Source organism: Dendroctonus ponderosae, unplaced genomic scaffold (assembly GCF_020466585.1).
Source record: "Dendroctonus ponderosae isolate FM_Combo_2020 unplaced genomic scaffold, Dpon_F_20191213v2 Dpon_F_20191213_11, whole genome shotgun sequence".
Classification (NCBI taxonomy): domain Eukaryota; kingdom Metazoa; phylum Arthropoda; class Insecta; order Coleoptera; family Curculionidae; genus Dendroctonus; species Dendroctonus ponderosae.
Genome location: NW_026017213.1, coordinates 1,378,081 through 1,405,053, shown reverse-complemented (window position 1 = coordinate 1,405,053; position 26,973 = coordinate 1,378,081). Strand labels below are relative to the sequence as shown.

Sequence of the window (26,973 nt, the reverse complement as noted above, 5' to 3'; positions counted from 1 at the left end):
TGTTGATAAACCTACGTAATTCCTTAAAAAAGCATTTCGGTTATTTTTAAATAAAAATACTAAAAAATATATAAGACAGTGGCAAGTTCAAAGTGTCACATTTCCTTTGTCGCACACTGTGCGGCAAAGTCCGTGCGTAAAAGTAAAACAAATGAGCGCTAAAGAAAAGTGCTTCTTTTTGATCATCGCTTCTGTTTGCAAAATGGCACTTTTTGATTCATTCGAATAAAAATGTGATTAAATATAGATCACTTAGTCTTTGTCATATTTAATTATTTTTTTATAAATCCTCCTTATAATTACAAGATGCTTTGCAGCAGATTTTAGACTTGGAAATTAAAAGTAACGAAAATGTATTTATTTTGCAGACTACCACAGTTGCCAGTTGTGCAATAAAGTATAGCGTTAGCTGAAAATGTATCCTTGCAGAAATAGTACATTACGATTCACGAGACTGAAGTTCAAACAATGACCCAATGTTACTTTTCTATTATTTATGACGGAATATGAGGTTTGTGGCGCCGCGGATGATATATAAATTTTAGTACAAATGAAATGACTGCACACAGCATTTTTTATATTTCTGAACCGACACTTAAAAGTAGCAAACAATCTAGAGTGCACACTACCAATCGCAAAATGCTCAATTTTTGTCTACAAAATTTTCAAACATGCCTAAACGCATTGACCCTATGATACAACGAATTCATTGTACGACAATGAATTCATTGTCGTACAATGAATTCATTGTATGATACAATCAATTCATTGTATGAACATGCATTCATTCATTGTGATACAATTAATTAATTATTTCGTTTGGCTCAACCCGATTTCTCAAATGACACTCTGGCAACACAGCACGCTAAAACGCTGAATATCGGAGATTTTGTAAAGAATTATTTAGGGTACTTTTCTTACCAATAGGCCTAAATCAGGTCCCAAACGCGATTTTTAAAGTATTCGGCTATGCAATGCTGCAAACCATATCCTCAAATAACTTTTCATTTTTGAACTATTGCGTTTTGAATTCAGTGAAAATTTGTCTAGGTTACATGCATTTTAAATTGGATTAGCTGTTCACTTTACCAAAGTGGTAACCAGCGACGTCTTGTGCGCACGAAAATCGAGTTTTCGACCGATTAATATTCTACATTGTATTCATTGTATCATGGCATGGAACTAATTCACTTCTATTCATAGTCGTACCCGAATCCGACCATCACTATCTCGGGGTGCGACAGCTTGCACAGCACTACCCCGCACTGTCAAATCAATCATTTCCCGTTCAACGTAGCCAAGCCTACGGAACTTTCCCACGTCTGGCAGTTTTGCAACTGAACAAACCTCCCAAAACCAAGCTTTTTCTCCAAAATAGCCACTCCAGAAAGGACAAAAAATGCAAATATGAAAAAACAGACCAAACTCTGCATCAAGATAAATTATAGACTCAACCAATATGCGTGTTGGGAAATGGCTAACGACCACCCGGCAACGCCGTTGACAGTCAGTTGAGTTCTTGCGCCGCTTCAGTGTGGAAAATGCGAGGACAATCTTGACAACCATTTTTTTTTAACCTTGTTATTGTTTACAAATCGGGGGCCCAGATTGTCGGCCAAGAGAGGCCCATCGCAGGGAATGAGCGTTGAAATGGAGTGCGAGCCGATGGAGAAGGCCGAGGACAGCGAGGAGTCGGAGGATGAGAAGTGCACTTACATCCGGACTCGTCGCGGTGTCATTCCAGTGAGCAAAGTGAAACAAGACAAGAAACCCGATCGCCTGAACGGCGAGTACTCGTACCAGAACACGATCAAGCAAAGAGTGATCGGCCAGCCGTGCATCGATTGCAAAATGGAGTGCGATCATCGCATTGCCGAGCGATTTCGTCAGGACAACTACTTGAACTTTTGGGGCAAACTGAAGAGCTGGGAGGAGCGACGAACCCACGTGCGGCGCCTAGTTCAAGTGCTGCGCGTCCCGCACCCGAAAAACAAAATGCGCAAAAAGTTCCTCCGCAAATACTACTTGGAGATGGAACAGGGCTTCACCCTGGTCTGCAAGACCATGTTCTTCAACACTTTGGCCATCAGCGCCAAGTTCATCGAAACCACACTGCAAAAGTATCCGGAGAATGTGCTGGACGAGACCAAGATCAAGCTAGTGAACAACCCGAGCACCATTCCAAAGAGCCTGGACAATATCAATAACTCTCCGCGCCTCATGAAGAAGCCCCAAAAGGAGCAAACCCTAAACGCCCCCATCAAAGAGGAGCTTCCGATCGAGGGCCAGCTGCTGGACCTGCAAAGCAAGTCCACTATGCGACCTCCCTGTTCCTGCCCGGAGCAGTGCGGCTCCAAAATCACTCAGGAGTCCCGTCTCAAGATCTACGACCACTTCTGGATGAAACTCAGGTCGTGGGAGGAGCGCAAGCTCTTCATTATCAACACCATTGAAAAGGACCGATATACTTCCATTAGGACGTTTGTGCTGCCCATCAAGGACGGCGGGCATATCGTGGTCTGCCAGGTAACTTCACTAAGACTTCAAAAATTGCTGAATAATTGCCCAAATTTTCGTATAGGAAATGTACCTGAACACGCTATCGCTGACTGAGAAGACCATCGACCTGCTGCTGCCCAAAAGCGAGCCGCTAAAGCCGAAGCGCAAGCTGCTACCTGATAACACGGACGTGCGTCCCGAGATCAAACCAGAGCCGCCCAAAGAGACGCTAACTACCTTAAACATTGCCAAAGATGCGGCCATTCCGCCGCCCCTCAAACGCTCGCGCCTGGAGTTCAGCCCCCTCCAGCCGCCCTGCTGCTGCCCGATGCAATGCCACATTAAACTAACGGACGACATCAGACAGCAGATACACCGCGAGTTCTGGAACCTGCCGGCGCAAGTCGACAAAAAGCACTTTATCTTGTCGACCATCCAGACGCTGATGAGCCGCGACAAGGCGACCAAAGAACGAACCTACGAGATCAAGCACTTCAGCCTGCCCTTCCACTACAACACGGTGGTGGTGTGCAAAGACATGTACCTGAACACTTTGACGGTGTCCGAGGAGTTCGTCTCGAACACCATCAAGAACGTGAACCACGACGGGAGCATCGTAGAGGACGATGAACAGACAGCGGGGGCTTGTGCTCCTATGAAAGCGGGCTTTCAGCGGCGCGACGGCTTGGAAGAACGCGACTTTATCAATTGTGCCGACTTGCTAGAGAGCCAGATCAAAGAGGACGTACTGCACTCGGCCAAGGCGGAAGTGCGCCGCATCAAAAAGCCGCGCAGCAGCAAGAAAATGGGGCCGCCCTGCCCGCCCTCCTGCCGACACCAGTGCAGCTCCAAGTTCATGGAGGAGGAGCGCAAAACGCTCCACGACAACTTCTGGTACTCCATGAACTGGCAGGAGCGGAAGCAGTTCGTGATGAACACGGTGAAGGAGTTTCCGATCAAAAACCGTTCGATCCCCGGCCGGCAGACCAAGCGCAACTTCAGCCGCATCTATACGCTGCCGCTGCACGACCGCAAAATCACCGTGTGTCAAAAAATGTTCTTCAACACGCTGTCCATCTGCAGCAAATTCGTCTCCACTGTGCATATCTGGGCGTCGCAGGTCAAGTGGTAAGACTTTACAGGGTTTGTTGTTAGCTGCTAGTTTATCTTTATACGTACTGGGTTTGTGAGTGTGAGAACCACACACTGACTACCCCCTGTATACCAAGACGAATCAAATTGCCCAATTTATTCCTATTTTTATATTCGACTTTATTTTAGACTTTATACTTTAGTGAAGACTTTACAACCACTCCCCCATACAACCGCCCCCCCACCAAAATGACATTACTTCGAATATTTTCGTTGCATTTAAACCAATCGAGAACTGAATCAAGTACTTTTAGGTCCTATAACCGAACCACTACTATTTTTAGCGTAAGGATGTACTAATTATGAACTAATTGAAGTTTCGCGACGTAGAACAATAACTCTTATTATTAAGTTGTCCAATTTCCAACAAGGTACCACTAGTTCGGTGTAGAAATACAATTTTTATTAGATTGCAGTTGTTTGATTTGATTGAACAGAAACGTTGCCTGGGAAGACCTCAATAGGCTAGATAGAGTTGAGCAACCAATCACAATCTGGGACTAACCAAAAAATGCACTGTAACTGTTCAACGTTATTTGAAAAAGCCACTTATATTTTCACTGCTATCGCTATTGCGAAGTGTTTCGATCTGTTTGTGTATTTTTTAAATAATTTTCTCGGAATACGGTTACTATTTTTGTTTTATCCATGTTTTGAAACTGAAACTATTTATTTTGTCTCGTGTTAGTGACGTAAAGTTAATTTTTTGTGGAGCTTCTTTTCCACATTAGATGATAATTTTGCACAACGCACTTTATGTAAAGTAAAATTATCTTAAAAAACAAGTATGTCGAATCTGAAACGGCAGGCAGTGGCACATTTGGGTTTTTCTTGTGTTAAAATCAAACAACTTTTGTTCTAATCAATGAATCGTCGTGATTTTTTTCAAAATGAAGCTTAGGTAATCAGGCGATTTAAATGCAAAATCAAGGTTTTTTTGCGACTGGTCGGCTATGAAATGTGTACATTTCAAGTTGCTACCGGCTTCGGTTGGGGAGTTTGAAAGATTTAAGTGGATCGTGGAGTTTAGTAAAATCTTTCATTGTTACTCTCAAAATTATGCGTTTGTCAAAAATCATCTTTTACAGCGGTTTAATTAAAAATTTCCCCGCTTTTTGCCTGAAAAGTATACTATGGAGTTTATAAATTTTATGTTGCTACCTGTTTTCGTTTGAAACTTGCGAATTTTTATAGAGAAGTGGTTAGTTATGTAGAAACGAAATTTTTTAAATTTGCCTTACAAACTTTCTGTTGAAAGATGACAACTTTTTCTTTAAAAATAGTGCGTGACAGCCTGAAACCCGCAGAGCTGAAATTGCTTCTAAATATAGAGCAAACACCGGTCTATTAAAGGTGCAAAGCGGTCAAGCTTATAAAGATCTAGGGACTTTTTGGGGAAGTTTTGAAATTTGCCCTACAAGCTTTTTTTTGAAAGACAACATTTGCTTTAAAAAATCGTGCATTACATCCCGAAACTCGCAAAGGCTGAAATTGCTTCCAAATATGGAGAAAAACTCCCGGCTATTAAAGATGCAAACTGGTCAAGTTTATAAAGATCGAGGGACTTTTCGGAGAAGTTTTGAAATTTGCCTTACAAACTTTTTCTTTGAAAGAAGACAACCTTTGCTTTAAAAAATCGTGCATTACATCCCGAAACTAGCAAAGGCTGAAATTGCTTCCAAATATGGAGAAAACTTTCGCCTATTAAAGACGCAAACTGGCCAAGTTTATAAAGATCTAAGGACTTTTTGGGGAAGTTTTGAAATTTGCCTTAAAAACTTTTTCCTTGAAAGAAGACAACCTTTGCTCTAAAAGTTGTGCATTACATCCCGAAACTCGCAAAGGCTGAAATTGCTTCTAAATATGGAGAAAACTTCCGTCTATTAAAGATGCAAACTGGTCAAGTTTATAAAGATCTAAGGAGTTTTAGGGAAAGTTTTGAAATTTGCCTTAAAAACGTTTTCTTTGAAAGAAAACAAGCTTTGCTCTAAAAAATCGTGCATTACATCCCGAAACTAGCAAAGGCTGAAATTGCTTCCAAATATGGAGAAAACTTCCGTCTATTAAAGATGCAAACTGGCCAAGTTTATAAAGATCTAGGGACTTTTTGGGGAAGTTTCGAAATTTGCCTTACAAACTTTTTCTTTGAAAGAAGACAACCTTTGCTTTAAAAAATCGTCCATTACATCCCGAAACTAGCAAAGGCTGAAATTGCTTCCAAATATGGAGAAAACTCCCGGCTATTAAAGATGCAAACTGGCCAAGTTTATAAAGATCGAGGGACTTTTTGGGGAAGTTTTGAAATTTGCCTTAAAAACTTTTGCTTTGAAAGAAGACAACCTTTGCTTTAAAAAATCGTGCATTACATCCTGAAACTGGCAAAAGCTGAAATTGCTTACAAATATGGAGAAAACTTCCGCTTATTAAAGATGCAAACTGGCCAAGTTTATAAAGAGCTAAGGATTTTTTGGGTAAGTTTCGAAATTTGCATTACAAACTTTTTCTTTGAAAGAAGACACCCTTTGCTTTAAAAAATCATGCATTACATCCCGAAACTCGCAAAAGCTGAAATTCCTTCCAAATATGGAGAAAACTTCCGCCTATTAAAGATGCAAACTGACCAAGTTTATAAAGATCTAGGGACATTTTGGGGCATTTTTGAAATGGTTAATAAATTTTGCAAATATCTATCTAACTAAACTCACCTACTTGACTTGCTTTAGCTTATAAACATTTCGTGAAAGTTTTTTCCTTTTCATAAATGAGCAGAACTGTATAAAAATATCGAAATTCGCATCTTTAAATAGCCTTCTTTAATATATTTTTTTCAAAATTCTCTGACTACCTAAGCTTTATTAAAAAAAATCACGACCATTCATCGATTATCATCGAAAGTTATTTGATTTTAAAACAAAAAATTGGTGATTGTGCCGTTTGAGTCCATCGCATGTTTAGTTTTTTTCTGGTTTTATCGTAACGCCCACTTTCATTAAGGAGTTTCAGCGAAAGAAAATCCTCCAACAAGTTCAGCAAAACCATTGAAAGCAAATGAAAGAAGATTCACTTACCTTAGCAATGAGGCTGCGAATAACCCTTAGATTGTCCACGTCGCTGAAGCTGTTGTGATGTTGAGGAACCCCAGCCAATCCCACCGCAATAGAGTTGTCTTTGTGGGCTGTCGCCTCTGCAAACAAGCGGAGCGCTCATTGAAGCTTCAATAAATCAAACTAGGGGCAAATAAGGTAGCGGTCCCACACCAACCACTGACATCAACTATCACCCACTACCACCGACTAAAACCAGGGAATATGCACCGAACGGTCTCACATCAATCATTCACCTGCTCACTGTACAAGTTTATAATCACACTTTTTTTTAAACGGTGCTTAGCAGTGGATGACTAGTGAAGCTTTCTGTGAGAACATTTAATGGGAATCGCAGATGTTGGAATTCTGCTTGATGGTCATCGGTGATCGGTGTTTCTGTGGGACCGACGCCTAACTTACGTTGTCCTTGGATGTCTTTCAACGCCGTTCCTTTGCCGTACTGGCCAGGAGATGGGACCTCCAGCTTGTCGAAACGGGGCGCCATGGTGAGACAGCTGACGGGCAGCGAGGCCGGACAGTAGCCCTTGAAAAAATCGTGGTGGCTCAACTTGCTGATTTTCGGACGCTGAGACGGGTCCGACTGCAGCATGATCATGATCATGTGCTTGGCAGTGGGCGATAGCGCAATGGTAAACCTGAAACACCTTCCGTTAGCAACCCTCGGTTAACTAGCAATTTACAATCCTTACTTATAGTCGCATTTCTTGATTTTGGCGTAGGTCTCCTTTAGGCTGGAGGTTTCAAAGGGCGGCCGTCCCACCATGAGGGTGTACATGATGCAGCCCAGCGACCAAATATCCACCTCAAAAGAGTGGCCCTGTTTGCTGAGGATTTCCGGGGCGATGTAGTTGGGAGTGCCACACAGTGTTCGCTTGCGCTCGCCATCAAACTCGATCTTGGCGGCCAGGCCAAAGTCGCCGATCTTCACCTGCACGTTGTCGTTCAGGAACAAATTGCCCAGCTTGAGGTCCCGATGGATAATGCGGTGACTGTGCAAGTAGTGGACGCCGCTAACAATCTGGTTCATGTAGTAGCGCGTCTCCGGCTCGGTAATCACTTGCCGTCTTTTGTACAGCTCCATCATGGAGCGGCGCTTGCACAACTCCAGCACGATGTAAATGTTGTCGTGGTCCTCGAAGAAGCCGAAAAACTCCACGATATGCTGATGGTTCAATCTGGAGTGGATCTGGATTTCCTGCGTCATTTTCTCCTTCTGGTTTTGCTTAACGATTAGGTTCTTGGATATGATTTTGCCTGCGAACGACTGTTTGTCGTTGTCTCGGATTATTTCGTAACACTTGGCAAAACCGCCCTATTAACAGAAAACAATCGTCAATTACTCCTGGCTGTATTAACAATTTGGCGAATGCACCATGAGCACTGAACACCAATACAGAGAAATTGCTACGAAGTAATAGGAAATACATATAAGCAAGTACGCGGGAATAAGAAAGCATTGCCCAATACAGTATAACCTCTGTAATCCGAACTAATTATTGCAAAGGCCAATCAAATCTTCATCCCATTGCAAAATGATTTCATCTTGTTAAAGTACCTCTTGCAGAAAGCAGTCTTTCACGATATGTAATTCATAGAGCCGTCAGCGTACTCACAAAACAACTACACAAGTTTCATCAAACAAAATCTGTGTAGAACCATTTTTTTTAAGATCTGGTTCTACTAACAATTTCAATTTATGACTGCCAGCGGCGTTTGAACAAGGCATTAATGTAATTCTGTTCTTGTCCATTTAACCACTTGGGCCTCAGATTGATCAAGTGTTTTTGAGGACATAATTTCCAAAAAAGATCAGTTTTGTCTGCATTATAGATTTGGTGCAACAACTGCATTTTCCGTGGACGTTGTTTCGAAGCAGTTCTTTGAATGGCTCTACGACTCCTTTGCCAGTGAATAATTGTTCGCCTCTGGTGGATAGTTGTCGAATTTTACACTACAGCACTCATTTTAAAAACTTTGAACTTAAAAGATTGGAGTTCTTCTGTCTCGGCCCGCAATGTTCGGATTAAAGAGGTTTTACTGTACCTACTTTTAAGCATACAAAATGAAAGGGGGTGGCTTTTTGCTGGCCAGAAATGCTAAAAAGGGCTCAAAAAGGCCAAGGCTAATTAACCCTCTTATATCTGCTAAGAACATTATTGAACACAAGTAAAGCCCCTAACAGAATATAACCAACTGCATCCAAAAAGCCCCCCCGCAGAACATTTTGAACAGAAAATACTATTCAAGTACTGGACATTTGGGTCTTGGTGGTCCCAGGGCACTTTAAAACATCTTATTTTCGATGCTTTGGGTATATTTACGCACAGAGGAACTCTAAATATTTTGTTTTTGTATTCGGTTTTGTCGTTTATGACTGACGGAATTCCAAATATTTTGGATTTTTAACTGAAAAGTATGCTAGGTATTAATCAGTTTCAGTGGGAAGAAGCCGGGGATTGTCCACAAAATCAGCGGGAGTCATAACCTTAGGGCTTTAGCTCCGGCACATGGCCATTTTGTTAACATTTCAGTGACTTAGTTAGACTAACTAATGTTTGGATGGAAGCAGTCACATTAAAGCGGGGGAAGAGTTTAACGGTGAGGGTAGCTGATGAAAGCCCATAGGCCTTTAAAAGCCGTGTTTTGGTTAAAATGGACGAGAAAAAGCCCCTTCCTCACCTTGCCAAAGTAGCGGCCTTTCTTGTAGCTGATTGCTTTGGTGTTGTCGTACATGACAGACGGGATGTGGTCGGTATCGCTGGACATGTTGGGGCCGTTGCGCGTTTTTCTACTTGGAAACCAGGGCTTCGCTGAAATCTCACTAAATTTGCGCTTACAACCACACTGAAACCGACACTGGTTGACTGTAAACGTCTAAAATCAAACGGCCGTTGCTGATTGGTGGGTTTGGAAAGACCGTTGACAGATTACAGGGATCTGCTTGTCAACAACGTTTGAAGCACCAGCGACGTATAAAATGAGGGCGTGGTCCTCGATGGTGTCCAATGCAACTGGAAAAGATCCGAATAATTAATTTAATTGATTAATTTGGGTTTATGACCGCACTTTCTGATGAGTGCTTGTAGTGGAATGTCGCACGGTGAAAAGGAAAAGCAACCAAACTAGGTCATTATCAGCAAAATTCTTCATTAAAAGCCTATTGTAATTGATTTCGTAATTTGGCACGTTTTTCCTACTCATTAGTGTAATACTGCACGCATATTGGAGGCTTTTCGCCCATATATGCGGATATCGGTCATTAACAAACCTGCAGGAAAAAGAACGCATTCTATTCGACCTGACGATTATCGCATATAAGTTGGCCCATTATCGGGCCCCTAATGGTAGGGTCAAGGTAAGTGAAGAAGCCTCACGTGGTATGCGGCGGAATGTCCTTCTCGCCCGCAAGTTTCACCTGCGTATAAATATCAATCTTGATTGGTTTGTCGCTTCAGTGTCCATCCTGCTTGAGACGCGTTGCTGACCTTCGCGTTTTTTACTGTGCATCTAGAACAACAGGTAAAATCTGTAAAACACACACGGAAGTCGCCCATATTCAATGAGTTTGCTCAATTAGCGCGCGGTTGCTGATTTTATTATAATATTTTGCGATTGATTTGCGCTTTTCTAGAGAAAAACAATGTTGAAATCCATTCTCGTGCTTATGGCTGTGGCCTATGTGAGTGCCGACTTACCAGCAGGAAGATCGCTAGCCGCCCCCGACGTCCAACTATGCCAGCGGCGCTCCATTCATGAACTCGGCCCTGACGGTAGGATTTCCCCATTGCATATCCCGCCCTATTTTCTATAAACCCGCCAACGTTTCGCTTGCAGGCAAGGGCTACTTCTTCAGTTGGCGCGACCCCGCCTTGGCCACCGCCCAGTACGATTGGTTGGACGCGCGCAATTACTGCCGCCGCCAGTGCATGGAAACCATCTCCTTGGAGACTTCCGTGGAGAACGAATGGATCAAGGAGCGCCTGGTGAAGGATAAGGTAAGATTAGTCAGTGGCAGCGACACGCGGGGACTTGTAAAGCTGGGCTTGCAGGTCAAGTACATCTGGACTTCAGGTCGCAAGTGCGACTTCAAAGGATGCGACCGCCCAGATCTGCTCCCCAATGAGGTAAATGGCTGGTTCTGGACAGCCACCTTGGAGAAACTGGCGCCTGCCACGCAGCGCGACCAGAACGACTGGTCCCCAACGGGGGGCATCGGCAAGCCCCAGCCGGACAACCGCGAGCCCCAGCAAGGCGGTAAGTTGGACTTCAATTTCACTTTTTCTGTATTACTCAGCTCTGTTTACAGGTGCTGAAGAAAACTGCCTGGCTGTGCTCAATCAGTTTTACAACGATGGCGTTCACTGGCACGATGTGGCCTGCCACCATGTGAAGCCCTTCGTTTGCGAGGAAAACCCAGAGTTGGCCCGCCTAGTGCCATTCATCCACTAGTCGCCAAATGACTTTGTTACTTATTATAGAATGGAAATAAACCAGTTCTTAAAACTTGCCTGTCTTTAATCGGGGCCCCAAAAGCTCGGTGATTCATTGACTTGTCCTTTCACTTTGACATCTGACGCAACTTTTCAGCTCAAACTGCGCCACTTCTGGTTTAACCGGAAGTTGATGCCAGACGGTTAATCGCAATTTAACTTGTAAAATTTTTGAAATATCGGACGCCTGTTTGTACTGCGACTGGGAGAATTCCGGGATTTTTTCTGGGGGGAATTTTTCGGCGCAATTGGGCGCATAAAGCATGAAAAACAGGAAGTTTTGAATTTGGTGCCTAAACAATGTGCGGCAAAACTCACGCGCCGTAACAATGGCAACTGAAGTTGTCAAAGTTTAAGGCAGTGACTGTCAAAGTAGTTTTTATGCAAATTTTCGAATTTCCCGGCTTGAAGAGGCGAAATTGAGTGTGAAAGTGAATAAAGCTTTGATTTGAAGGGAACATTTTGCCGCTTAAAGGGCCCTAATTTGGGGCACTCGGTAAGCAAGGCCGCTTTCAAGAACCCAATCGGACCCTCCAGCTTGTCAACCTTGAGTGGTCTTCCCAAAATTGATCAATTGCCTCATCCAGTAGAATCGATGTCACAATCAATTCCTCTCAAGTGCCTGTTGGATCTTCGAACAATCACAGGCTTATCAAAATGCGGCGATAAGAGACGCGACTGGAAAAAATATCCATTGCAACCCGAAGTCCGTCAGTATGGAGCCGGAGAGAAGGTAAGGAGTGGTTTTTGAGCCCTAGCGGCTCTCAGAAGCATTTTTTCCAGGTTTGACAACCATTCCCAGGCCAGAATCAAGCTGACGCTGCGCTACAGCGTCCAAAGGCAACGCTTGATCGTCACCGTCCATGATATCGAGTAAGTTCTCCTAGGCGATCGGCCGCAGGATTTGAGGCTCTGACGGGGTTTCAGGAATTTGGATCGGGACGACACCAGGGGGCTCTATGTGAAGCTCTATCTGCTTCCAGAACGCGGAAAGGACACCAAGCGAAGAACCATGGTAAGGGCCCTGTTTGTGACTAAATAAAGGCTTACGAGGTTGATTGTAGGTAGTGAAAACGCAGAAGAGCCCAGTCTTTGAGGAAACTTTTGAGTATGCCATGCAACAGGGCGAGCTGGGGCAGAAGCGGCTGGAAGTGTCTGTTTGCGAAGAGCGCATAATCAAGAATGAGCCTGTTGGGAAGGTTTGCACAAGTTTAATATCGAAAAATCGACAGAGTGGTATTGTTTGAGCCCTTCCAGGTGGTGGTCGATCTTGATAGGATCAGTTTGGTGCTGGCGCACACCAAGCTCTTCCCTCTTTCCAGGAACCACTCCCAAAACTAAGCACCGAATGCGGAAAATCCCTGCTGTTGACCAACGTAATTTTCCAGATTTTTTATTAGTGTTATCCCTTTTTTTTATTAAAAATATGTTTTTTTTGCCAGTAGAGGTCAATTTTACTTCTTTAAAACATTTGAATTTGGGCTTGAAATAGAGTGGTTGCATAGCGCGCGCTATCTGCGCGTCAGTCTCCCAACCAGGAGCAGTTGACCAGTCGGTATCGCTCGATTAAGCACGAGTATATCGTCGTTCTTTTTCTCATACACGAGAGTCTCTCTGGCCTCGTCTAATGCTTCTGATCGGCCAAACGTCATTTAAACGCCCGCATGAGATTATGAACACAGTCTTGGCTGATTTTTAATGTTTTTAGTTTTGACAATTTATTTGTTAGTTTGTGTCATATTTTATGTGTTTTAGTAGTGTTTGACTACATTTGTCATTTAGTGAGCGCGCTTCTTTATACCTAATTAGGGCTTGCCAACATGACTTCGGCTTTGTATTTGGAGCACTATCTTGACAGTAAGTGTTTTTGGGGATTTATGCAGTGTTTTACCCTGTTTTATTAGTTAAGGCGGCACAGCCAGCCCCAGAAATAGGGGCTGGACTAGTGGGGCCCGCTGGCAGGTCCGAAGTTTTCGGTTATGTTAGGTTAGATCGAGGGCGGACGCCTACCCAGCCCCAGCTTGAACTGGGCCCTATTTGTAACACCTATCGCAGTTCGCAGTTAAAAAGGGGATTTTTTATAGGTTTAGAGCATCTGCCCAATGAGCTGCAGCGCAATTTCACACTGATGAGCGACTTGGACAAGAGGGCGCAGGGCCTGATGAAGGGCATCGACACATTGGCTGATGAGCACCTGCGCAACGTTAAGTCGCTGAGCAGCGACGAGCAGAAGGAGCATCTGGATAAGATCCAGAACATGTTCAACAAGGCCAAAGAGCTGGGTGACGACAAAGTGCAGCTGGCGATCCAGACTTACGAGCTGGTAGACAAGCACATTAGGAAGCTGGATAATGATCTGGCGCGCTTTGAGACGGAGATCCAGGACAAAGCGCTGAACTCGCGTAACTTGGACGAGCCGAGCGTCGGCAAGAAGGGCCGCAAGAAGATCAAAGAAGGAAAAGGGGGCGACAAGAAGAAGCGCTCGGGCAATTCGAGCGAGGACGACTCGTCGGGGACGAACCGCAGCAAGAAAAAGCGGCAGAAGGGTGCCGGAGCGGAAAAGGGCGGCAGTGGGAGCGGTAGCACCGCTGCAACCTCCAGCGAGGGTGAGAATTCTCCGGCCAAACAGCCGAAATGGTCGCTTTAATCTGTTGCTTTCAGTGGCCGAAGCTGTTGCTTCAGTTCTGCCAGGACTGGCCGGGATTGCGCATCCCAGCGACGTCCTGGACATGCCTGTAGACCCCAACGAGCCCACTTATTGCCTTTGCCACCAGGTGTCTTACGGAGAAATGATTGGCTGCGACAATCCAGACGTGAGTTTACGAATTAGGTTTTGACCCAAAATATCTAGGCTTTGCCGTTTCAGTGCCCCATTGAATGGTTCCACTTCGCTTGCGTCCAGCTCACCACCAAGCCCAAGGGTAAATGGTACTGCCCCAAATGCACTCAGGACCGCAAAAAGAAGTGAAGCACTCACCAAAAAAAAACATCCATCATTTAGTTTTAAGTTCGGTTGTGATAATAAGAGGACGGTTGCATTGAAGTAGGCCTTTGATTGACTCGACGGTGTCCCATTTGCCTAAACACGGCAGAAATGCGTGTTATAACTGTGAAAAGTCCACCTGCACGATATGGTAAGCGAGGTGGGTCGCAGGCCCCCTACCCGAGCGGCAAACAAAGCGCCGCTTTAACAGTTCAAGAACAGTTCTTCGGAAGTTCACGTTCAAGGCGAGCGGATTCTTCACTGTGATCGTTCACCTGGCCGAGATCGCGTCTCAGTGCGGCCGATGTGCTAAACCAGTGCGTGATTTTCAGTTGAAAAATGGGCGCTTTGAACCAGCGGCTTTTGCCACTATGGGTAAGTACTCACTAATCACCGGACTTACTTACCGGAGCAATGACTAATCGCCTGATTGACCGGACCAGGCGCGAAAAGAACAGTTAGGCAAAGGTCAACGCTTTATTATGTGTGTTTATTATCCTAAATGGGTCAGGTAATTTATGCATGTCTCGCGCTAGATCCTGCTAGTGGGCCTCTTGACCAAACAGGGCTGGGGTAAGTTGGAAGCCAACCACTGCAAGGGGGGCGGCCAGTTGAAGTACCTATGGGGCGACGCCCTCACGGATGATCCGGGGTGCGTGGGCCCCTCCAACCACCCTTACCCCATGTAAGTACTAGCGTCTCACTAAGACTGTTTGCGTAACTCACGTCGTAATCAGTCAGGCGGTGGAAAGGTCGCTAAAAGGGGGCCGCACTGGAAGGGCCCACAACCCCACCATCGACCCCTACCAGACGCGATCCGCCCTCATGGCGGCGTTTGAGGGCAACCACGCGGAGAGCCATTTGCTCCCCAGCTCCAGGCGTGGCAGGGCGGCTTCCGTGGGCTCCTGCGGGGGGTTGCCGCCCCGACTCTGTAAAACCCGCTACAACACCACAGCTCCCATGTACGGGGTGTCGCTCACCTCCGGCCAGCCAGTCACAATAGTGCAGAAGTTCCCCGACTTACTGCAGCAGGTGGTTTTCGAGGTAAGCGCTTGGCTTGAGGATGGACCGCAGGTTGAAACGCGCCGTTTTAGGTTTGCGAGAGCTCGGAATGCGAGCTGGTACGGGGCGAGTGCACTCAGACCTACGTGCCCTATTTATTTTTGGTGATCCCGCTGGGGCCCGTTACCCTAACGGGGCAGGACTACGTCTTAGTGGAGAGCGGCTGCGTGTGCAGGCCCAAGTACCCCGCCGGCCTACCCAAGCCCTAGAGGCTCCAATGGGACTCAGTCGATCAATGTGTCAAATTTCAGAGCGAATGTGTGACTGGATGTGTGAATGGAAAAAGTAATTTTGTAGATTTATTTGTTTTTAATGTTCCCGCCCGTCCACTCTGTATACAGTGTTGCGCCAATTAAATATACAGGGTGTTTCCCCATAAGTTGGCACACCCGAGACGATTTATTTCAAAACTTTGGAAAGCGGTAAACACTAAAGTTGTTTGCCAAATCTTCACTAATCAGAAAGGAGGGCAACAAATGCTAAAAGAAGCCATAATCAATGACATTGATTGATTGACTTGAATGGCAGCTGTCGTTGAAAAATCTAGTAATGGCCGCCCTTTAAATGTCATTTGTTGCTAAAGCCCAAAAGTAGTAGTTTGCACTTGACTTTAAGGCCTTTTTCGGGGCCGTTTTGTCTCACTCTCCCATCCACTTAAGGCTGTTCTTCACAATTTGCTTCCTTTTAGCGAATGCTGTCAATTTTTCACTTAGTTTATGGCGCCAAAAATGCGAAACCACAACGTTTTCAAAATGGCGGCTGTGAAATGTCACTTTCAACTAACCTGCCAAATCCATGGCACTGCTTAATGTTGAATAAATAAAGGACTTCGATTTATTTCAAAACTTTGGAAAGTGGTAAACACTAAAGTTGTTTGCCAAATCTTCACTCATCAGAAAGGAGGGCAACAAATGCTAAAAGAAGCCATAATCAATGACATTGATTGATTGACTTGAATGGCAGTTGTCGTTGAAAAATCGACTAATGGCGCCCTTTAAATGTCATTTGTTGCTAAAGCCCAAAAGTAGTCGTTTGCAGTTGACTTTAAGGCCTTTTTCGGGGCCGTTTTGTCTCATTCTTCCACCCACTAAAGGCTGTTCTTCCCAATTTGCTTCCTTTTAGCGAATGCTGTCAATTTTCCACTTAGTTTATGGCGCCAAAAATGCGAAACCACGTTTTCAAAATGGCGGCTGTGAAATGTCACTTTCAACTAACCTGCCAAATCCATGGCACTGTTTAATGTTGAATAAATAAAGGACTTCGAAGGATATTACAAAAAAACAGCAAAATCGGGTAAAAACGTGCTTATCTCAAAGTACCAAAAGTGCAAAACAACAACGTTTACCATGTGGCAAGTCTTTGGTCTTCGGTGCTGGTTCCTAACCTCTACGTCGTCTTAGATGGACATACCGACTCGCTCTGTACAGTGGTCGTTCTCGCGCCCCCTCATCAGGGCTTTGAACATATGGCTATATACAAGTTTGGGGCCGAAACAGTCAGTCTGGCAACGTACGCAGATACTGCGCAGGCTCCTTGAGGTGCACCGGCAGCAAATAGCCCTGCGCATCCAGGAGTTCCGTGTCGGAAAGGGTGCGGATCAGGGGCGGCGGCCTGGGGAGGGTTTTGGGCTTGACTTCGCCCTCCACTCGCACCTCCACTTGGGGCTTTTCCCACAGCGGCGGCCTGGGCAGTTTCAGGGCTTCGGCGGACTGGGCCTGCGCCAGGACCTCTTTGACCCGCGTGAAGGAGATGCGCAGTTTCGGCGCGCTGTTCCAACAGTCGTTCATCAGGGAGATGATTGGCGGAGGCGCGTCCTCGGGTGGAACCAACATCACGCCATCTAAAATCAGCTTCACCACCTGGAAATATCGGGGGAATTAGTGGGAGGTTGAGGAGAAGACGCAATCCAGACCTCCTCATTGGTGTGTCCATAGTAGGGCTGCTTGCCAAAGCTGTAGATCTCCCAAAGAACCACGCCGTAGGACCAGATGTCGGATTCCAAAGTAAATCGGCCGTAGATCACGCTTTCTGGAGACATCCAGCGCACGGGCAGCAGTCTGGAGCCTCCAATCTGGAAAGGTTTTACTAGAGGACCAGAGTTGGATGGGGGAGGAGCTTGCGCACCTTGTAGTAGTCGCAAGTGTAGACGTCTCGGCTCATCCCAAAGTCCGCGATCTTCACCGTGGGGCCTTCGGCTAGCAGGCAGTTGCGACAGGCCAGGTCACGATGCACAAACCTCTGCGCCGCCAAGTACTCCATTCCGCTGGCGATTTGGAGGGCGACGCGCAGCAAATCAACTGGGCGAAGGCGCGGCTTGGCGTCGCCCGAGGGCGGTTGGTGCTGAACGCGCAGCACCTCCGCCAGGTCGCCGTGCTCCATGTACTCGAAGACCATCATGGGGCTGAGGTTCTCCTCCTTCCCCCGCAGCACCACTCCAATGAAGGAGAGAATGTTGGGATGTTGGAAGGTGCTCATTATCTCCACCTCCCGATAGAAATCCTCCTCCGCCTCTTTGCTGGCCGACTCTTTTAGAACCTTAACGGCCACGATGTCCGGCTTCCGGTCGGCTGATCTGCGCAGCTCGCCTGCAACAACGGGGAAATGAGGGCGACTTGGCAATGCGGCGGGTTCCTACAGGTCACACTTTAGCATATACACTGTCGGACAAAAGCAGTTGGTTCCAAGGGAGTTTTAGCGCAAGTTGGTCAAGGTTTATCTGCAAGCGAAGACTACTGAATGCATATCTACATATATACAGGGTAGTGATGTGTAGATATATTCGTAAAATTTTGTATCGCTAATTCAGGTTTTCGGATGGCCTGCGCAGCCTCCAGACTTTAGCCGCATTGAAAATCCGCTTTGGTCCCCGAAGAACACTCTTTGATAAGCAAATTGTTGCTCGACTTTTGTTCGATAGTGTATATCGGCTGGCCTTCGGCCAGTTCTGGCGACACTTCGAGCGGTTTCAGCATCATTCAGTCGCGGTTTTTCGTAGTTTTGAAATGTTTTATGCCCCGCGTGGCCGACGTTTCGCCCAATGGGGCTGCCGCTTCACCAGCACAATGCCCGCCCCTAGAGGTAAGAACACCCGGTATACAATGGAAACAATAGGGTGTTTTCATTGTATCAAAAATTCCTACAAACTGAACATTAATATATGGTAATATACAGGGTTTTTCACGCTATACGGCACGGACGTATCAATGCCTACTACCATAAAATCTTAATTTTGTTAATTTTAATTATTTATCTTGACCGAACATAAACATGTTATACATGGTTGAAGAGCATATTTAAAGGGGAATTTAAAAATTCAGAAATTCAATATGGCGTCCATAAGAAAACCGAAAGTTGACTTCGGCCTCATTGAACATAGTGGGCCTAGATTATTTTTTACTTTATTTTCAAATTCAATAAACACGATATAAAGGATTTTATAAAACGCACTTTTTTCTTTTTCCCTGTGTATCCGTTGCTATTGCGAGTTCAAAGAAGTTGACGACAGATTATTTATAGGCACTTGATTGCGCAACTTTTTCCCCATTTGGTCCACCCTGTAACTCTAACGGTTTCCAATCGTTAGCTAAAATTAAAATTATTCATAAATCTCTAAAACGCAATCCTATTGGTTGTGACGTCTCTGGTCATATAAATGGCGGATTGTTTACGTTCTGTGCATAGTTTTTAGTTGTGTGGTTGTGTTTCAATAATTATTTTGTGGATTTAAATAATTCATAGTTTGTGCTAAACTAAAAAATGGCTTCAAAAGGATTCCTTAAAGCGTCAATAAACAATTTACCATGTGTACATATTTTTATGGTTACCGAATTTTTAAAAAACGACGAACGCTTTAATTCAGCCGAATTTAAGGGTGTCAAAGCAGCAGCGTATGTAAAAATCAGTAAATTTATTATTAGTTACTCTCTCCTTAATATACTAATCTGTCTGTATTGGTTTAAATTAGGTAAATAATATATAGAATTTCACATATTCAACTTAACCTAACATATACAAATGGCTGCTTTAAAAGTAAAATGAACTCTTAAATTTGAATTTTGGGCATCACGAGAACAATATGGTGATATCGGATATGTGGAATTGAAACACGAGGGTWCTTTGKGCACTGTACAAGGTAGAATTTGCCCAGAACACAAAGTACGATYGATCGTACGGCATATTCTATCTGCCTCATCAYTAGCTTTTTGTTCGTACTTTCATTAAAATGATSCTCGCAACAAAAAAACATTGATTTTGATTTAAGAACATCACGTCTAGCTGCTTTGAACCATAAAACTTTACGTRCATAATCATGAGGAACGGTTAGAAAGAGTTTGTTTGGAGCACTTATTGAGGTATTYTTGCATYCTGGCACAAAACACCACTTATTTTGTGATTYATACATGTCACTATTTTCCACTATGCAAGATAATAATAATAATAATAATAATCAATAAAATAATGATAATCACAATAACTTAAATAATAAAACAAAGCTGCGAAAACAACAAAATAAACACGAGAGACTTTGTTGATATGACCTGCTACGTCATAATCGGGATAGGCAACCCACGATACGGATTCGGCGTTTTTGGCGGAAAACATCTGATTTGAATTTAAACTCGCTTTAAAATTATTATGGAGACTTTTCTTGCAAAAACAAATATATTAGTGTAATGTTTGCCATAACTACTTTCTATATATCAACATAAAAAAAGTGAAAACACCCTATTGTGACTAAATCCGGTAAAAACCTGCCCGTTTTTAAGCGCCAAAGGAAAAAAGGGGATTTTCCAAATGACAGCTAGGTGACGTTTGACTAACAGACTAAAGGACTAATCCGCGGCACCCCTTGACTAAAAAAACCTGGTTTGTTCAGGTCTTCCAGTGTTCGGCACGACACTTTCCCTGATGATGGCGGGTTCTTCGCCGAAACTGCACCGCTATATCGACGCGCGCCACCGCCAGCTGGGTTCCATTTTCAAAGAAAACATCGGCCCAGTGGCGTGCGTTTTCATCGCCGATCCTGCGGACATGCGCTTGGTCTTCGCCAAAGAAGGTACCATCTTCAGCTCGTTTTAAGCCCTCTCTAGGGGATGGTTCCAGGCAAGTACCCGCAGCACCTCCTGCCGGAAGCTTGGACCGTCTACAACCAGCTGCACAACGCCTCCAGAGGGTTGTTTTTCATGGATGGGGTGGAATGGTTGCACTTTCGGCGCATCCTGAACCCGGCGTTGCTGAAGGGCGACCAGCAGTGGCTGCAGCAGTGCTGTGAGCCGCCCATTGCTAGGCTGGTGGCGCAGATTTGCGCCTCTCCTGATAAGTGCTCCCCATGGGCGCCCCTTTAGCAGTGGATCTAAATCCGGGACTTTTGCAGGCCGCCCATCAGGCAGCTGCTCTACCATTGGTCGCTCGAGGTGATTGTCTCTGTGCTGATTGGGCCTGATCAGTATTGCCAGTCGAGACGTAGGCTGGAGGACCAGATTGGCTTGTTGGCGTCCAGCGTTCACTCGGTGTTTGAGACCAGTGCGAAGATGGCGCTGATTTCCTCCAGTTTGGCCGCCAAATGGCGTCTGCCCAGGTAGGATCAAAATCAGAAGAATACGTTGTGGATTTAAGTGGCGGCAGGTTATTGAAGGAGTTTACAGATTGCGCCAATGAAATCTGTGTTGATATGAAGGTAACATTTCATTTAAAATAGTTTTTTTGTTTTGAAAATCCGCCGTGAAATGAGAAAGTTATGAGCAAAATTTGTGTGGACTTCACTTAACATCTTCTAGAAATACCAGAAGAAGAGCACCGCTTGCACAAATCAAATATGCATTTAAAAGGGTGAAAAATTCCCTTTAAAATGACATTTTGACTATAAAAATCGGTTGAAAAATGTGAAAGTTATGAACGGAATATGCGTGGACTTCACTTAACACATTCTGGAAACGGCACAAGAAGGAAACCGTTTGCACCAATCATCGAAGCATTTAAAAGAGCGTAAAATTGCCATTAAAATAACATTTTCACTATAAAAATCGGCTGAGAAATGTCGAAGTTATGAGCAAAATATTTGTGGACCTCACCTAACCTCTTCTGGAAATACCAGTTGAAGAGCACCGCTTGCACCAATCAAATATGCATTAAAAAGGGCGTACAATTCCCTTTAAAATGACATTTGGACTATGAAAATCGGCTGAGAAATGTCAAAGTTATGAACSAAATATGCRTGGACTTCAATTAGCACATTCTGGAAACGGCACAAGAAGAAAACCGTTTGCTCCAACAAAWYAGGCATTTAAAAGAGCGTAAAATTCCGTTATAAATTACGAYTGGACTTTGAAAATCTACTAAGAAATGTCGAAGTTATGAGTTAAATATGTGTGGACCTCACTTAATATCTTCTGGAAATGCCAGGAGAGGAGCACCGCTTGCACAAGTAAAATATGCATTTAAAAGGGCGTAAAATTCCCTTTAAAATGACGGTTTGACTATAAAAATCGGCTGAGAAATGTCAAAGTTATGAGCAAAATTTGTGTGGACTTCACTTAACATCTGGAAATACCAGTAGAAAAGCACCGTTTGCACCAATAATATATGCATTAAAAAAGGCGGAGTAAAATTCTCTTTTAAATGAAATTTTGGCTATGAAAATCGGCTGAGAAATGTAAAAGTTATGAAGGAAATATGCGTGGACTTCACTTAACACATTCTGGAAACGCCACACGAAGGAAAGAGTTTACACCAATAAAATAGGCATTTAACAGAGCGCAAAGTTCGGTTACAAATTACGGTTTGACTTTGAAAATCGACTAAGAAATGTCGAAGCTATGAGCAAAATATGTGTGGCCTCCACTTAACATCTTCTGGAAATACCAGTAGAAGAGCACCGCTTGCACCAATCAAATATGCATTAAAAGGGGCGTAAAATTACCTTTAAAATGACGTTCTAACTATAAAAGTCGGCTAAGAAATATTAAAGCTATGAGCGAAATTTGTGTGGACTTCACTTAACATCTTCTGGAAATACCATGAGAAGAGCACCGCTTGTACCAATAATATATACATTTAAAATAGCGTAACATTCCCTTTAGGATGACATTCTGAGTATGAAAATCGGCTGAGAAATGTCAAAGTTATGAACGAAATATGCGTGGACTTCACTTAACACTTTCTGGAAACGTCAAAAGCGTAAAATACGTTTACAAATTAGAATTTGACTGYGAAAAYCGACTAAGAAATGTCGAAGTTATGAGCAAAATATATGTGGATTTCACTTAACATCTTCTRGAAATGCCAGRAGAAGAGCACCGCTTGCACCAATATTATATGTATTAAAAAGGGCGTAAAATTCCCTTTAAAATTACGTTTTGAATATAAAAGTCAGCAGCTGCGAAATGTCAAAGTTATGAACAAATTATGCGTGGACTTCCCTGAACACATTCTGAAAACGCGACAAGAAGGAAACCGTTTGCACGAATAAAATATGCATTTAAAAGAGTGTAAAATTGCTATTAAAATAACATTTTTACTATGAAAATCGACTGAGAAATGTCAAAGTTATGAACGGAATATGCGTGGACTTCACTTGACACATTTTGGAAACGTCACAAGAAGGAAACCGTTTGCACCAATAAAATAGGCATTTAAAAGAGTGTAAAATCGCGTTRCAAATTACGGATTGACTTTGAAAATCGACTAAGAAATGTCGAAGTTATGAGCAAAATATCTGTAGACTTCACTTAACATCTTCTGGAAATACCAGGAGAAGAGCACTGCTTGCACCAATAATATTTGCATTAAAAACGGCGTAAAATTCCCTTTCAAATGAAATTTTGACTATGAAAATCGGCTCAAAAATGTCAAAGTTATGAAGGAAATATGCGTGAACCTGAATTAACACATTTTGGAAACGCCACTAGAAGGAAACCGTTGGCACCAACAAAATAGGCATTTAAAAGAGGGTAAAGTTTCTTTATAAATTACGGGTTGACTTTGAAAATTTATGAGCAAAATATGTGTGGACTTCACTTAACATCTTCTGRAAATACCAGTAGAAGAGCACCGCTTGCACCAACAAAATATGCATTTAAAAGAGCATAAAATTGCCATTAAAATAACATTTTCACTATGAAAATCGGCTGAGAAATGTCAAAGTCATGAACGGAATATGCGTGGACTTCACTTAACACATTCTGGAAACGTCACAAGAAGGAAACCGTTTGAACCAATAAAATATGCATTTAAAAGAGCGTAAAATTGCCATTAAAATAACATTTTCAGTATGAAAATCRRCTGAGAAATGTCAAAGTTATGAACAGAATATGCGTGGACTTCACCTGACACATTTTGGAAACGTCACAAGAAGGAAACCGTTTGCACCAATAAAATAGGCATTTAAAAGAGCGTAAAATCGCGTTACAAATTACGGATTGACTTTGAAAATCGACTAAGAAATGTCGAAGTTATGAGCAAAATATGTGTGGACCTCGCTTAACATCTTCTGGAAATACCACGAGAAGTGCACCGCTTGTACCAATAATATATGCATTTAAAAGAGTAAAATTTCCTTTAGAATAATATTTTGACTATAAAAATCGGCTGAGAAATGTCAACTTTATGCACAAAATATGAGTGAACCTCACTTAACACATTCTGGAAATACCATGAGAAGAGCACCGCTTGTACCAATAATATATAAATTTAAAAGAGCGTAACATTCCCTTTAGGATGACATTTTGAGTATGAAAATCGGCTGAGAAATGTCAAAGTTATGAACAAAATATGCGTGGACTTAACACATTCTGGAAACGCCACAAGAAGGAAACCGTTTGCACAAACAAAATGGGCATTTAAAAGAGCGTAAAATTCCTTTATAAATTACAGTTTGACTTTGACAATCGACTAAAAAATATCGAAGGTATGAGCAAAATATGTGTGGACTTCACTTAACATCTTCTGGAAACACCACGAGAAGAGCACCGCTTGCACAAATCAAATATGCATTTAAAAAAGCGTAAAATTGCCAATAAAACAACATATTAACTATGAAAATCGGATGAGAAATGTCAAAGTTATGAAGGAAATATGCGTGGACTTCACTTAACACATTCTGGAAACGCGACACCAAGGAAACAGTTTGCACCAATAAAATAGGCATTTAAAAGAGCGTAAAATCGCGTTACAAATTACGGTTTGACTTTGAAAATCTACTAAGAAATGTCGAAGTTATGAGCAAAATATGCGTGGACCTCGCTTAACATCTTCTGGAAATACCAGGAGAAGAGCACCGCTTCCTCCAATGAAATATGCATTAGAAAGARGGTACAATTCCTTTTAAAATGACATTTTGCCTTTGAAAATCGCTTGTGAAACGCCTTAGTTATGAGTGAACACTTCACTTAACATCCTCTGGGAWTGCCACAAGACGTCYCCGGACTAGGGAACTAAACACCACAATGAACTGAACCAAAAATTCCCTTTAAAATGCTTTTTAAACGTTGAAAATCCAACGGGAAGTGTGGAAGTKGAASAAACGAAAATCTAGATACTCTAAAAATAAAAAAACCATCGGTTTCAGATGGAAAAAGTTCGAGGCGGCAGCCACCACCGCYCTAAGAGCGGCTACCGCTCTGGTCGAATCCCTTGAGAGCAATGAGGGCCTACTAGGCCGGCTGCAAGGCCAGATGRCGGCCAACGAGCTGGCCAAGATCGTAACGGACTTGATTCTGGCCGCAGGCGACACCACGGCCTTCTCCATGGAGTGGCTGCTCTACTTAGTGGCCAAACACCCGGAGGTGCAAAGCAGGCTGAGGACGGAGCCTACAGAGGTAAGTCCCTCAGCAGGCCACGGCTATTGAATCTATTCAGAAGCTGATTTCAGAGCCCCTACTTGAAGAACACAGTCAAGGAGGCCTTGCGGCTCTACCCAGTGGCGCCCTTCCTCACCCGGATCCTGTCGGAGGACATTCAGATCAAGGGCTTTGATATTCCGGCCGGGACTGTCCTGATTTTGTCCATTTTCACTTCTGGTCGCGACTCTGAAAGCTTTCCAGAGCCGCAGCGGTTCGATCCAGAGCGCTGGGCGGAGGGGCGCGCCCTTCGCGCGGCCTCCCTGCCCTTTGCAATGGGCTCTAGGTGACTTTCCACTCTTTACCCTGGTCAGGATTGTCGAAAATTGGGTCTTTTAGGTCGTGCATCGGGCGCAAGCTGGCCGAATATCAGCTCCAGACCACGTTGGCCCAGCTGGTAAGTCGCTTCCAAGTGGAGGCGCTTAACGAAGTCCAGATGGTGTTGAAGATGGTGGCGGTGCCATCCGCAGAAGTCAAGTTCCGGTTTATGGCCATTTAGTCTAAATAAATAGGGTTCAGAGGCGCTTACCTTTATAAACCTTGCCAAAGCATCCCTCCCCCAGCTCGTCCAAGAAGCGGACGGAGTCCCTGGGAATGATCGGGACCTCGGAGCCGCAACAGCTGGAGTATTGGGGATTGGGGGCGTAGCGCTCCGGCACCAAAAGACTGTGCTTCATGTTGACGGGCGAAGCCTGCCGAAGAATGGAGGGCGATTGAGAGGTCCCGTCAAGTTGCATGCTTACCGCGTCCGCCCGCCTCTTCTGAGCGCGCTTCCGCACGCAGCAGACCATCCAGGCGAAGAGCGCCGCCCCCAGCAAGCCCACCACAACTGGCACCAGAAGGCTGACGGCGCCGATGCCGCCCCCGATGGCCGCCATTGGCTGGTCGCCCTACAACACCCCCACTCTCACTCTCTGGGGGTAACCAATGGCAGAGCAACTTACCGTCAGGATTGTCGTTTGGTTGAGGCCGGCGTCTGGCTCTTTGGGCGGCTGCACCGGGATCTTCTGCTGCACGATCTGGTCCTGGGTGACTGCAAAGAAAGACACTGAGGATGACTGGGCGGCCGAAACCTGTAGGCTGATGTAGATGGGACGAGGCTAAAATTAGCCGGCATTGTTTACGCACTGTCCAGATGTGTGCGAGCGTTCCGAAAGCATTAAAGATTTAATGGCGCACTCAAGCTCTGTTTACCGGCGTCCGATTGTTCTTGGCGGGCGGCTTTAAGTAGGTGCCAACTATTCGGCAGTAGATACGTCATGTTCAATGAGTTTTGCGTGCGAGCTCGCCTGTTTCCTATGAATCCTCCAAGTCCAGTCCGTCGTCTTCACGCTCTTCCGCATAAATAACCAACTCGCAGTCACTCCAATCGGCCATCAGCTTGTCCAACAGCGGGCCATTCCGAATTCGATCGGGATAATGAGACGATGTTTTTTCCATTGTGTTCTGGCCCACGCTGACCGGTGGGCGTCTTCTGGTGGTACCATCCGATAACCATCAGGCTGATTGCAAAGCTTCTTTGGGGCTTATCGGTGCCAATGGGTTTTCAAGCGGCGTTTTTTCGTTCGTAAATCGACTGAGAACTGGGGAATTTATGCCAAGAATTGGCTTAATATTTTCTCGGGATGCCACAGATACAAGATGGTTGATCGTGCCATCATCAAAGACTTGACGCTACTTAATTTACTGCTTTGATTGCACCGACCGATAACCCGATGAAAAGAGCATAAAATTTCCTAAAAAATGACACATCGACTTTGGAAATCGACGGAGAAATGCAGACTTTATGTGGAAATTTAGAACGATCTTCACTTAACATCTTCTGGGAACGCCAGAAGAAAAAA

At 44.2% G+C, this 26,973-nt stretch overlaps 8 protein-coding genes across 14 annotated transcripts in view; 6 read left to right on the top strand and 2 right to left on the bottom strand.

The window, feature by feature from the left end:
• Positions 1-10,222, bottom strand: part of LOC109536032 (serine/threonine-protein kinase polo) — a 15,771-nt gene extending 5,549 nt beyond the window's left edge. The window contains exons 1-5 of one of the 3 annotated variants that reach the window (XM_019902098.2): positions 10,133-10,222; positions 9,438-9,769; positions 7,448-8,070; positions 7,158-7,393; positions 6,720-6,835 (exon numbers count right to left, since the gene is read on the bottom strand). In XM_019902098.2, the coding sequence (XP_019757657.1) occupies positions 6,720-6,835; positions 7,158-7,393; positions 7,448-8,070; positions 9,438-9,524 (1,062 nt within the window). In that variant the 5' untranslated portion in view covers positions 9,525-9,769; positions 10,133-10,222. The other 2 variants (XM_019902097.2, XM_048662641.1) reach the window with 2 other exon arrangements.
• Positions 1,503-4,061, top strand: LOC109536031. Its single transcript, XM_019902096.2, has 2 exons — positions 1,503-2,526; positions 2,582-4,061. Exons 1-2 carry the CDS (start codon positions 1,639-1,641, stop codon positions 3,629-3,631), a joined length of 1,938 nt encoding a protein of 645 aa, XP_019757655.2. The 5' UTR covers positions 1,503-1,638; the 3' UTR covers positions 3,632-4,061.
• Positions 10,206-11,261, top strand: LOC109536040. The gene is made up of 5 exons (XM_019902105.2): positions 10,206-10,277; positions 10,390-10,528; positions 10,593-10,753; positions 10,808-11,012; positions 11,065-11,261. Exons 2-5 carry the CDS (start codon positions 10,399-10,401, stop codon positions 11,205-11,207), a joined length of 639 nt encoding a protein of 212 aa, XP_019757664.2. The 5' UTR covers positions 10,206-10,277; positions 10,390-10,398; the 3' UTR covers positions 11,208-11,261.
• A 387-nt stretch (positions 11,262-11,648) lies between these two features.
• LOC109536042 (synaptotagmin-1) lies at positions 11,649-12,689 on the top strand. Its single transcript, XM_019902107.2, has 5 exons — positions 11,649-11,981; positions 12,032-12,121; positions 12,176-12,263; positions 12,313-12,447; positions 12,506-12,689. The coding sequence occupies exons 1-5, from the start codon at positions 11,965-11,967 to the stop codon at positions 12,587-12,589; spliced, it is 414 nt and encodes a 137-aa protein (XP_019757666.2). The 5' UTR covers positions 11,649-11,964; the 3' UTR covers positions 12,590-12,689.
• A 175-nt stretch (positions 12,690-12,864) lies between these two features.
• On the top strand, positions 12,865-14,291 carry LOC109536038 (inhibitor of growth protein 5). Its single transcript, XM_019902103.2, has 4 exons — positions 12,865-13,105; positions 13,333-13,854; positions 13,910-14,061; positions 14,115-14,291. Exons 1-4 carry the CDS (start codon positions 13,069-13,071, stop codon positions 14,214-14,216), a joined length of 813 nt encoding a protein of 270 aa, XP_019757662.1. The 5' UTR covers positions 12,865-13,068; the 3' UTR covers positions 14,217-14,291.
• An 89-nt stretch (positions 14,292-14,380) lies between these two features.
• Positions 14,381-15,591, top strand: LOC109536039. The gene is made up of 4 exons (XM_019902104.2): positions 14,381-14,606; positions 14,768-14,916; positions 14,969-15,275; positions 15,326-15,591. Exons 1-4 carry the CDS (start codon positions 14,571-14,573, stop codon positions 15,500-15,502), a joined length of 669 nt encoding a protein of 222 aa, XP_019757663.2. The 5' UTR covers positions 14,381-14,570; the 3' UTR covers positions 15,503-15,591.
• Positions 15,592-16,582: 991 nt separating this feature from the next.
• LOC109536030 (tyrosine-protein kinase transmembrane receptor Ror) overlaps positions 16,583-26,973 on the bottom strand; it is a 27,665-nt gene continuing 17,274 nt past the window's right edge. For 3 of the 5 annotated variants that reach the window (XM_048662646.1, XM_048662643.1, XM_048662645.1), the window contains 5 exons: positions 26,074-26,162; positions 25,659-26,019; positions 17,418-17,878; positions 17,206-17,364; positions 16,583-17,152 (listed from right to left, as the gene is read on the bottom strand). In XM_048662646.1, the coding sequence (XP_048518603.1) occupies positions 16,790-17,152; positions 17,206-17,364; positions 17,418-17,878; positions 25,659-26,007 (1,332 nt within the window). In that variant the 5' untranslated portion in view covers positions 26,008-26,019; positions 26,074-26,162 and the 3' untranslated portion in view covers positions 16,583-16,789. The remainder of the gene's footprint in view (positions 17,153-17,205; positions 17,365-17,417; positions 17,879-25,658; positions 26,020-26,073; positions 26,163-26,973) is intronic. The other 2 variants (XM_048662647.1, XM_048662644.1) reach the window with 1 other exon arrangement.
• Positions 17,909-25,653, top strand: LOC109534194 (cytochrome P450 315a1, mitochondrial). The gene is made up of 7 exons (XM_048662648.1): positions 17,909-18,371; positions 20,170-20,349; positions 20,397-20,613; positions 20,668-20,871; positions 24,859-25,108; positions 25,162-25,415; positions 25,469-25,653. The coding sequence occupies exons 1-7, from the start codon at positions 18,296-18,298 to the stop codon at positions 25,626-25,628; spliced, it is 1,341 nt and encodes a 446-aa protein (XP_048518605.1). The 5' UTR covers positions 17,909-18,295; the 3' UTR covers positions 25,629-25,653.

Excerpts from the sequence above, each read along its gene's own strand:
- LOC109536031 (XM_019902096.2), top strand. The coding sequence starts at position 1,639 with ATGAGCGTTGAAATGGAGTGCGAGCCGATGGAGAAGGCCGAGGACAGC. Across the intron at positions 2,527-2,581 it reads GGCATATCGTGGTCTGCCAG|GAAATGTACCTGAACACGCT; the intron begins GTAACTTCACTA and ends ATTTTCGTATAG.
- LOC109536040 (XM_019902105.2), top strand. The coding sequence starts at position 10,399 with ATGTTGAAATCCATTCTCGTGCTTATGGCTGTGGCCTATGTGAGTGCC. Across the intron at positions 10,529-10,592 it reads TCATGAACTCGGCCCTGACG|GCAAGGGCTACTTCTTCAGT; the intron begins GTAGGATTTCCC and ends TTTCGCTTGCAG. Across the intron at positions 11,013-11,064 it reads CCGCGAGCCCCAGCAAGGCG|GTGCTGAAGAAAACTGCCTG; the intron begins GTAAGTTGGACT and ends CTCTGTTTACAG.
- LOC109536042 (XM_019902107.2), top strand. Across the intron at positions 12,264-12,312 it reads ACACCAAGCGAAGAACCATG|GTAGTGAAAACGCAGAAGAG; the intron begins GTAAGGGCCCTG and ends GGTTGATTGTAG. Across the intron at positions 12,448-12,505 it reads AGAATGAGCCTGTTGGGAAG|GTGGTGGTCGATCTTGATAG; the intron begins GTTTGCACAAGT and ends GAGCCCTTCCAG.
- LOC109536038 (XM_019902103.2), top strand. The coding sequence starts at position 13,069 with ATGACTTCGGCTTTGTATTTGGAGCACTATCTTGACA. Across the intron at positions 13,855-13,909 it reads CGCTGCAACCTCCAGCGAGG|TGGCCGAAGCTGTTGCTTCA; the intron begins GTGAGAATTCTC and ends TGTTGCTTTCAG. Across the intron at positions 14,062-14,114 it reads TTGGCTGCGACAATCCAGAC|TGCCCCATTGAATGGTTCCA; the intron begins GTGAGTTTACGA and ends TTGCCGTTTCAG.
- LOC109536039 (XM_019902104.2), top strand. The coding sequence starts at position 14,571 with ATGGGCGCTTTGAACCAGCGGCTTTTGCCACTATGG. Across the intron at positions 14,607-14,767 it reads AGCGGCTTTTGCCACTATGG|ATCCTGCTAGTGGGCCTCTT; the intron begins GTAAGTACTCAC and ends GTCTCGCGCTAG. Across the intron at positions 15,276-15,325 it reads TGCAGCAGGTGGTTTTCGAG|GTTTGCGAGAGCTCGGAATG; the intron begins GTAAGCGCTTGG and ends GCGCCGTTTTAG.